This window comes from Cicer arietinum, chromosome 3, assembly GCF_000331145.2.
Source record: "Cicer arietinum cultivar CDC Frontier isolate Library 1 chromosome 3, Cicar.CDCFrontier_v2.0, whole genome shotgun sequence".
In the NCBI taxonomy this organism is placed as follows: Eukaryota; Viridiplantae; Streptophyta; class Magnoliopsida; order Fabales; family Fabaceae; genus Cicer; species Cicer arietinum.
Genome location: NC_021162.2, coordinates 73905459 through 73916627, shown reverse-complemented (window position 1 = coordinate 73916627; position 11169 = coordinate 73905459). Strand labels below are relative to the sequence as shown.

General features: G+C 29.4%; 2 protein-coding genes across 3 annotated transcripts in view; both read right to left on the bottom strand.

The window, feature by feature from the left end:
• Positions 1-1210: 1210 nt before the first annotated feature.
• On the bottom strand, positions 1211-5181 carry LOC101488610 (probable polygalacturonase). 2 transcript variants are annotated; one of them, XM_004494418.4, is made up of 7 exons: positions 4521-5181; positions 3677-3994; positions 3145-3265; positions 2886-3060; positions 2663-2733; positions 1782-2459; positions 1211-1683 (listed from the first exon to the last, which is right to left on the bottom strand). In XM_004494418.4, exons 1-7 carry the CDS (start codon positions 4536-4538, stop codon positions 1664-1666), a joined length of 1401 nt encoding a protein of 466 aa, XP_004494475.1. In that variant the 5' UTR covers positions 4539-5181; the 3' UTR covers positions 1211-1663. The 2 variants fall into 2 exon arrangements, with proteins under 2 accessions (XP_004494475.1, XP_004494474.1); XM_004494417.4 differs by having other exon boundaries at positions 1211-2459; positions 4521-5179.
• Positions 5182-10905: 5724 nt separating this feature from the next.
• LOC101488280 (proline--tRNA ligase, cytoplasmic) overlaps positions 10906-11169 on the bottom strand; it is a 5304-nt gene continuing 5040 nt past the window's right edge. Inside the window, exon 13 of the mRNA XM_004494416.4 lies at positions 10906-11142. Within this exon, the coding sequence (XP_004494473.1) occupies positions 11078-11142 (65 nt within the window). The 3' untranslated portion in view covers positions 10906-11077. The remainder of the gene's footprint in view (positions 11143-11169) is intronic.

Sequence of the window (11169 nt, the reverse complement as noted above, 5' to 3'; positions counted from 1 at the left end):
ATGTTGGTGGATGTTTTCTAGAGATATTTTGGTGAAATGATTAATTTAATTGTTATTATTTAATTTAAAGAGCTAAATTGTGAGACCGTTACAATTTCAATGAGCAAAATAATTATTTTAAATTTTTTTGGTCAGAAAATGTTTTAATTAATTGTTAGAGAGAAGAGATGGGATCTGCCATTATGTTTTGTTCTGAAGTAATGCAAGCCCAAAAGCCTGACCCATGATGGGTTGGAGATGAAGGAGGTCCAATAAGAGAGAAACCAACTACGATGATGTTGTTCCGCCCCAACAATCTCGAGCTTTTATTAGATTAAAAAATCCGATAATGCAAATCTCCAATCTAGTAATAAAAAATAAGATTAATAATATTATCAGAAACTCCAATTTAATAGTGTTTTTCAGTGTATGAACAATCACCAATCAATTATTATCGGTGGATGAAAAGGATAGAGGCTAGTTTTGTAAATTTTTCTTTTGCTACAGTGCTACTTCTGTCGATCATAAAATAAAAGATTGTATACAATCTTTGATTTGACTAAGCTGAATACAATCTTTTAAAAAAAAAAAATTAGAAAGTCATAAAGTGGTTTTGCAGTATGAAAAAAAGCCTGATTTGGTAGTTTGAGAAGAAGATAGTAATTGACCATTTAAAAAAAATTGTATACAATCTATTTTATTTTATTAGTAAAGTCGAGAACTAATAGGGAATTTTGTCTCTTTGAGTAGAGACAAAATGTGTGGACCATTGATGAATGCAGACAGAAATATAGACAATGGGGGATTTGGCCCAACCCCTTATATTATTTAATTATAGTATATATAGAAGACATACAGGTTCCAGCTGTAGGATCAATTGCAAGGTTTTCAAGCTCAAGAAGGAACTTTTCATGATTGCACTAACCTCTACAAAAAAGTTATGGAAGCAGTTTTGACTTGATGTTAAGTGTGTGTATCTGAGGAGCTTGAGATGGATATTTCAAGGCAGATTCTAGTTTCAATTATGAGTACATATGGAAGTGAATTATCCTCAACATAGCTATAACATTTATAAGCTATCCAATCTCATTATTATTTTGGTACATAAATAATACTATCCAAACTTAAGCCTCTATGTACTCATTTTGCTTTTCAACAAAATAAGATCCTAAGGTCATGAGGCCTCTACTAACTAACTACCAACCCAAAAGAAATAATAAAAACAATAAAATCAACCAAACAATAACTCATTATTATTTATTATGTGTAAAAAAAGATGTAATTGATTAGATTCCACCTTTCTAGGAAGTTTGTTTATTGGATTCCTTATTCAAACAACTGCTTCCAACTTCTGCAAAAATCTTCAATGTCTCATAACATTGTAGCAAAAGGGAATTGTGTCAGAATAACCAAATATCTCAACCTCTATAAACAAACACACTATTTCCCTTACAACCAAAAAAACTAGACACAAAAATTTTCATTTTTTTTTCCTTTTCCAAAGCCAAAAGGTAGCTAGAAAAAGCAGGACATGAAATAATTCAACTTCCTATTTCTGATATAAATCACTCAGATGATTTCACACGTTACAAGAAACAATCATCTTTCGCTCGCGGTATCTTCCTTTCTGGAGATATGGATGAACAAATCACAGATCAGCAGCAACCTCACTCAACTTCGTATGTCAAGTGAAATTTTGTCCTGCTTAAAAAACACAACCAATTGAATTTTCATCAATGAGTGAGCTTTTGGTAGGATAATGCTGTAAACTCCATAATTTTACCAAGACATAAACCAAGCACCTCTTTTTCGATTACTTGAACTCTCTCGGGGATTCGACAGATAGTAACAGTCTGAACAATGGTCGGGGAATATTCTCTCTTTGAGTGGCTCGCACGCTTCTGGCAAAACCGAGTCAGAGTATCCTCTAACGTTAGAGCAGTTCCATGGATAGTTTGAGCTCACATTATTAAGGATGATGTTTGATAAGCAAATGTCAACAAAATTGTCACCTTCTATACCCTCTATAAGACCAGCTTTTTTTATATTTTCTCCTTTCACATCCTTGATTGTAATCTTTTCAATAACAGGTAGAGCATTCGGGTCGTAACCATCATCCGGATGATCACCATATAAACCAGTGAACCTAATAGCAATATCGACATTAACCAATGTCATGTTAGAGACATAGATGTTTTTAACATAACCACCTCTTCCAGGTGTAGTCTTTATTCTGATTGCAGTATATGAATCGTCAAAGCGAATATCTTCCGCACGAACATTTGATACACCCCCCGACATTTCACTTCCAATAGCAATCCCTGCGCTTGTATGAGTTTTCCCAACAAGCCTGTGGATGATAATGTTTGTGCTGGGACGACCGAATGCAATTCCGTACTCATCCCAGCCACTTTTGATGGCAATTAGATCATCACCGGTGCTTATATAACAGTCTTCGATACACACATCATCGGAAGAATCTGGACACATTTTCATTACAAAATAATATGTTAAAGACTAAAATATCCATGCACTTCATTTATTCTCTGTTCATCAAATATTTGCAACTACTATAATAAATAAGAGTAATATTGAGACAGATAAATATTTCAAATGAGATACATAATATGAGACAGAGGGAGTACACAGAATATGAAATTCTAGTCTAAGGGAGAAAGTTCACCTGGATCAATCCCATCTGTGTTTGGCGAATCAAGAGGAGCGAGGATCGTGACATTCTGAACCGTAACTTGGCTGTTCATCCAGAAAAATAGTCTTAAATCCCCCTCCTAATCATGAGAGCTTCACTATTGTACAGTTTTTTATTTAAATGCAATGGAAGTACTTGAAGCAAAGCAAACAAGAAAAAAAAAAGCATAAATTCAATCCTTTGGTAGGGTACACACCTGCAATATACAGGATGAATGGTCCAAAATGGAGAATTCAAGAAGGTTAAATTTGAAATGAGAATCCCAGTTGAATTCATCAATTCTACCAAATGCGGACGCGTATAATCCAATGTTTTGTTCCTAAACTTGCTCCACCATATACTCCCTTGACCATCAATGATTCCCTCATTACCTACATTGAGACAACAATAGCTAGCATCAATATAAACCAACATGTATAGAGAACACAACAATTATTTGTTGAAATATTACCAACCTGTTATGATAACATCGGTCAAATTGCATCCATAAATTAGGCTCCTATGCCTTCCACCCGGCAACTCCCTTCCTCGTCCATAAGACGGTAGAGGATCAACAATCGGCCAATCCTCAAAGTTCTGTAACAAGCATGATATACATATCATAATTGAATAGAGACTTTGAGCTTTTTTTTTTGACAAGAAGGCACATGAAGCAGCAATAGAGCAAGACATCCCAACTAAGTAGGCACCCCAAACAGACTTATAAAGATCTGAGCAGATTAGACTACTTAACAAGTTTTTAGGATTTAAATGCATAGAATACAAAACCTAGCTTACCATATATATTACTTACACCCCTATTTTTTAAAAATCAATAGACAATCCTTATATAGTAAATTAACACAAATCTCAAAAATTTCCTATAGTTATCAACTAAAATAAATCGTCACTACATTGAATGATTGGTAAGAATAAGAAAATTATGCTGAAATGAAAGTGACCTTCCACTTTGAAAACCAAATTCATTAATAAAGAGTGGCTGCTTACTGTTGATCCAAGAATTACTGCATCCTTGTCCAACCACAAAGTTAGGTGGCTAATGAGATCGAAACTACCAGTTAACCACCGACCGGCTGGTACAAAAAGCTTAGCTCCACCTTTATCCGAAAAAGAATTTAGGTAGAAGATTGCGTTCTGAAATGCTTTTGTGTTGACAGTGATTCCATCTCCAACAGCACCGAATTCGGTAATACTGACACTGTGAGGCCTAACTTTGTCCAAGTTTGTCTCTTTGCAAAGTGTGCTGCTCCACACTTTCCATGAGCTACAACAGAACAATGCAAGTACCAGAAACACATCCACAAGCTGCAATAGAAACATTTTTTCACCATCAGTGAAACCGCGAAAACTAGCACCTTCCCAACTTTGGATTTTTATCAATTTTACCAAACCATGAACAACAAGAACAGAAGAAGTTTCTCATGCTTCTTCAACAGTAACTCAATTACTAAAAATATCATGATGAAAATTATGAAATTCAAGTAGGATCTGAACATAGCTAAAGACAATTCAACTTGAAGAAGTTCAAAATCAACTCAGATCAGTTACATTATCACACACACACACAAACCAAAATTGAAAAAACCAATCACAACCCATTTTTTGTTTTCTTTAACCAAGTCCAAACTTCATTGAAAATCATCTCAAACAATGAGCTCAAATTACAATTAAATTAGTACTATTATTCTTGATCTGTATAAAACAAAAACAAAATTACTTTTAGATCTTACTTAATTACTCCAAGATTCATAGGAGTAACAAAAAAAGAACAAGATTGAAAATTGGGACCATTACAAAAAAGTGAAAGAAAAAGAGAAAGAGAACTACTTACTGTGAAAGCTCTCCTCATATGAATGAGATCCGTTATTTGCCTTTTGAATTAAACAAGTCTTCTTCTTAGTAGCAATGAAAAAGACACAAAAGAAAGAAAGGTTTAGAAGAAGAAGAAGAAGATGAGGTTTTGGTTAATTTGATAAAAATGTTGATGAAGAATAAGAAAGTATTGAATTGATTGGGTGGGTCATTTGATCATAGAGTCACCACCACCACACCAAAATCATTGATAGAGACTGTTGTTGCCCACAAAAATATAAGCAGTAGGACCCTCCTCTGCTTCTAACTCAACTCAACTCCTTCACTTCAAAAAATTCTCTCTCTCTCTCTCTCTAAAGCATATTGAAGTGAAGAAAGAGAGAGAAACTCAAATAAAAATTGAATTTTTTTGAAGATGGTAATTGGCATCTATTGTTGTTAAAGTGGAGACAGTGATTTCCAACACAAAGACAACTTGGTTTCAGACAGTGACAAATGCAAAGGTTGGAACTTTGTTAACAAAAATTGAGCTTTGCATGGTGATGGTGTTTGTTTCTTTCAGTTCAGTGATGACAGTGTTTTTTATCTCGACTTTCCCAAACACACACCAATTTTTTTTTCCAAGTTCGTAAGCTCCGTCCAGTCAAGATTCACAATCATCATAACTAAATAGTTTTTTTTTTTTTTTTTTAACCTTTAACCACACTTCATGCTGCTACTATTGCTATTTGCTAATGATTTGTTCTTTGTTTTTCTTATATTAAGTCAACATGATAATCAAACATTATAAAGTTGTTATTTATATTCCCCTAAATAATTACTTGTGATTTTAATATTTTAAATTGGTTATTATGGTTTATCAAAATTAAGTATGTCGTCGTAATAATAGATTCATATATTTTAAGTAAAGTCTCATATTGGAATGAATCTTGTGAATAAATAAAACATGGTTGAGAGAATGAGCGTATTAAGGATGGGTTAGTACTAGTTGTATATGTCCTTTATTCCATTTTAATATTATACTGAACTTAATTTAAACTTAATTCTTAATTTGACATAATTCTATAATTCTTAATTTGATATAATTTTATGAGGTGTGAGTTTAATAAAGATAGATTTTGTACCAGACAATATTAAAATTAAATTAATCTTTAATTTTTACAATTTTTTTGTATTTGACTTTTAATTTTTAATTTTTGATAAATTCTTTTTTTTTGCAATTTTTAAATTTATAAATATCACAATTTTTAATGTTAATTACTGCTGTAGGTTAAAACTAAAAATAATTATATTTGTAAAAACTAAAAAAATGGAGAAAGGTTTTATAGAAACTAAAAATAAAATATAATACTTTTCTATGGATTAAAAACTTTTTTGTATTAATCCAAAAGTCGTCAAATATAATAATAATGGCATAAAAACATTTTAACAAAATTATTTGAATATTTAGTATGTATCACTTGTTATGAGTCATATAATTTGCTATCACACCGCAGCCGATAAAACAACATATTAGCCGGAACAACTCATTGATAATGTTTTGCTTACAAAAATACACTAATAAGTGTTGGGGCATCTTTGGGTGACTTAATTGCATGTCGATTCTAACCTCGTCTCTCTTGCCACCAAGTTTTGTCTCCTTTGTCATGTTTGATGAGCTGATAGAACAAATGTCTAGTTTTTTTACACCCTTATTAAGTAAGAAAGACACAATTACATTTTTAAGCGAAGATTAGTCATCGATGAAATAAATAGAAATTTTATAACTATAAGAGTATCTACAATAAAATTCCCGTATGAATCTCATTCATAAACATCTTTCATTTATAATATTTATTTAATAATTACTAAAATTTTCAAATATGACATCTAAAAAATAAAAGTTTAGAAAATGAGTTTGACCAACTTAAAAGTAATTTCAAAAGAAAGTAAGAAATATTACATTAAAAAAGTAAAAATAACATTAATTTTTTGAAACAAAATTTATTTACTAATAAAACAGTTATTTTAAAAGATATGGGTAATAACAACTACCAGCTCACAATTGCCGTTTAAGAAAAGAAATATGGTTACACATTTGTGATTTGTAAGGTTTGACAATACAAAAATGAAGTGAGAACTTAAGATGATAGTGAAGGATGAAATGGCACAGAGACAAAGGAAAATTAGCCAAAGAAAGCAAAACAGTTACACGTGTTTGTGAGTTTGCGGAAGTGATGTTTTTTTGTCTATGTCAGATAACCATAACATAACAATAGACTTCAGGCTACTGAAACGTCGTCGTACAGCTGGCATTAATTTTACTAAAAAATATGTTTCACATCACAGTATACTTGTCACGATTATAATAAATTTAACAACTTCACCTTCATATCAAAATCTACTTTGGATACTCGATTTACACAAAACTTGAGCGGCTACGCTAATTTTAACTGATCGGGATAACAACTACACTTTAGATTTACTTCTATCTATCACACATTCTTTTGTAATTGATGTCATTATTAAAATTTAAAATAATTTTTATTTAATTTTAACGCAATAATTTATTGAAAAAATTTGATCTTAATAGTTTAAAATTAAATAAAATTTGATTAAATATTTTTTAATTAATGTTTAATTGAAATTATCTCAAACAGTTTATTTTTAATTAAAAATTATTAATTACTTGAGTCTACTCAATTTAGTTAAATAAATCGTTCATTGAAAATACTATTTAAAAAGTATATTTTTATTAAAAATAATAATAAGCACAGTAATACAGTAATAGAAAATTCAGCTTTATGGCGTGATTGGACCGAAATGAACTTCGTCGTTTTTATATTATTTGGCTCGTCGATCTGTTTTCTTATATATATATAATATACAAGGTTAAATTGTTTTTATTTTATTTAAAAAAAATGATAAATAAAATAAAATATTAAATTTAATAATATTAATATTTGTCGGATCAACTAAAATTTAACACGATTTTTTTTTTGCTGATACACACGAGCAAACAAATATTAATAACTATCAAAATTAAAATGATATTAGGAAGAAAAAAAATACTAGTAACTTTCAATTTTGAAGTGAAGTAATATTAATTTCTTCAATTAATGTTAGTATTGAATATCAATAATATTGATTAATTTTTTAAGGAAAAAATGTAATGGTCAAGAGAGATATGGGGGCAGGGTCCTAGAAGAGACAAGATTAGAGACACAAAGTGAAGTCATAAATCTGGATTGCCCTCTTGGCATGTGAAAAGTTAAGGTTTCCAAAGTCAGGTATCCTATGTCCGATAAACCAAACTGTAAATAAAGTGCTACTATCACAACGATATACACCTGTATATGGATCAATGAATTCACAAACATATATTGTTTTTCTTTTTTTAATAACACAAACACATATTGTTTTGCTGAATAATTTTATCCAAAAAGTATTGTTTGGTAAATACTTTATTATTTTAGGTCTTATTTCAATTAATTAAATATTAATTTAGTTACATTCAACTAAAAAACTATGGTTTTAATTGTACAATTCAAATGAAAGCGACGTGAATATTTGATATATTAGAGAACAAATTTAAATGAAGAGTATCATTTTTACAGTAGTATGTGAATTTTGTCAATCTGACTTTAATAAAATAAATAATTTTTTTTTTTGTATATGGTGTTATAATTTTTTTTTTAAAGATATTATTGTGAAGTTGACTAAAATAGTTTCTTTTTTGTCACGGTAGGACTTTGGAGGCAATAATTTCATAGCAATTATTAGTATAAAGCCATATGATGCATAAGGTATTTTTAATGGAAAAACTCTGTCTAGCTCTAGCGTTGTTTTGACAAAAGTTCAGTTTTATAATATAGTTTAATGTGGTTGATCTTATAATGCGTGATTAATAAGAATGGTAATTACGCTTAAGTAATATAATTAATAAAAAGTAAATATATTTCAAGATTATTAATGAGACATATCAAATGAACCTTTTGTTCTGAGAAGCAAATCAAGCTATTAATCTTGATTTAAACTTAACATTTATTAAAAGTAAGGTGATAATGAGTTAGATTAAACTTTGCATCTGAACTTCGTCTACTTTAAAAATATTAGGCTTTATTTTTATCTATTATTTGTTAAAGACTTATTTGTAAAGTTTCACTTAACTTATTTTAAAATCTGATAGAGTTTGAAAAATGATTTAAAAAATTGTTTTATTTTTATGAAATTCTACCTCACTCAACAATAATAATTTTTATTAATTTAATGCTACTATTAGTATTTTAATTTATATTATTAATCTGTGAATTAAAGTGATAATGTAAAAGTTTTACATTGATAGAATACGAATTACTCTTTTTTAATAAAATAAAAACTCTTCTTATTTACGTATTTTTTTAATAATAAATTTGAAAAGAGAGAATTATTATTAATAATAGTGGTACAAATAATTATTTTACAGTTATCTCATATATATATATAAAATTTAAATTATATCATTTGAGGTTAGAATATCAAACTCTTATCAAATTATGGGTTGCAAAAAGAATGCATGAATCTCTATTTACAGATTTAATAATGTGAAAGTTACATGATTAATCTGACAGCATAATAACAAAAGATACTAAACATTAGCACAATCACGTAATTGTGTATTTTATCCTTTCATTATATATGAACTTTTTCTGAAAGAATTATATATGAACTTTTTTCTCACAAAGTGTGCGTGGTTGATTATATTATGCAAAGAAAAATAATGCTGATCATACTTTGTGTAGCATCATAGTACTAGTGCTTTGCGTAATTTGAGAGTTTATTTACGATTTAAATAGGATGACCATTTCATGCTTTGTCAGTCATACTAATGATAGAATTAACCAAATCCCGACATACTAAGAACATGCCTTAAATCGATAATTAAATAGATATCTTGAAATCACATGGAATGGGAATAAGCCTTTGAAATGTCCATATTGTATTGGTTTTCGCTATACTTCAATGAAAATAAATCTTTAAAGAAATTCAATTATAATCCTGTCACCAATATGAAAATAAAGAAGTCACCTCGAATAAAGTGAAAAAATTCAGTAAAATGAATAATATATCAACCATTAGTGAACAATTTGACGGATAGGTTTCACAAACTCTAAGGCATCAATTAGCATTGAAGTTATGATCGACGCTAATAGTGTGAACTTTTTAAGTTAATATTGTTAACTTAAATTGTTGTTTGTAACTAGTGTTATATGGTTGATAAATTGATATCATATGTAAATATATACAACAACTTTCGAGTAATGAAAATTCCAATAGTTCATTTTGTCACTTTTTTAACTATTCCCTTTAGATGAATCAAACTCTACTAAAAAAGGCCTATTTACGTAACATTTAATGTGATATATGAGTAGTTTATTTTATTAAAAAAAATGAAAGTTAGTATACTGATCATGTTAGTATGGATCATTTAAGTTATTCAACTTCTTACCTTAGTTCAAACTTGTAATCCGTGAATAATTAATATATCACATCAACAACTCTATAATTTGGATTACTATATAAGTATGAATTGTACACAAACATACTTTTAGGGTGAGATTTTCTTTTTACACTTGATGGTATTTTTTTTATAAAGCACTTGATGGTATTTTTTTTATAAAGCACTTGATGGTTTTAATGGCAGCCTTATTGCTTTCTCACATTGATCAAAGAAATAATGAATTCAATGGTCATTCTTATTAAAACAAGTAAAATGTGATGCTTTAAGTTGCAACGTGATCAACCTGTGAACTATAATGAACAATTAAGTAAATTATAATCACTTAATTCATATATCATATTGTTATTATTGATGATACACAACAAGCGAAATCACATTCTGTATAGTAAGATTGATATGTTAATGAGAGGCCATGTTAAACTCAAACCGGACATTGCAATTAGACCTCTTACCAGCATCGCAAGTCTCAGTAATGTGATAAAAACTATGTAAAAATATACAATAATCCTTTTAATTTATCTCACCCGAGTATTCAATATTGCAGCGCACTACAATATTATTAAAGCCTAAAAAGTAACACAATATTATTATTAGATACCTTCAACTTTTGAAATAGATTTAGACATAATGTCAAAGTAAAATAATTTGATACCAGTTAAAAATCATATTTTAATGTTCACTAACTTGACTATATTTACAACTTGACACATCGAATTTTAACAGGTTTCTACCAATAACACGTCTGAAGTAAATTGCTAACTTGTATCAATAACACGTCTTTTGCAAATATATGCAAAACCAGGATCGGATTGTTCAATTAATATTTCATTCTATTGGGTTTCAATCCACCTAAAAAGGCAGTGGTCAATCGCCAAAAAGAAAATAGACAGTGATGAGTGACGTAGTAATCAATGAAGCAGTAGCATGCAAAACCCAGTGTACTCTTCTTTAAAGTTGAATAAAAATTGTACTGTATAAAATCGAAGTAAAAACTATCAATTGAAAAATTAGTTATCCAAGCAGAAGAAAACTAATATTTGCATAATCCACAAATTCAGACATGTTGAACAAGCTTCAAAAAATACCAGAATCAAGATCTAGTAACTTCTTCCCCAGTATGACCATTTCTTTGCAGGCTTACCTGACGCAAAACACGTTGTGCCTATAAAATCAACAACACACGGTTCAG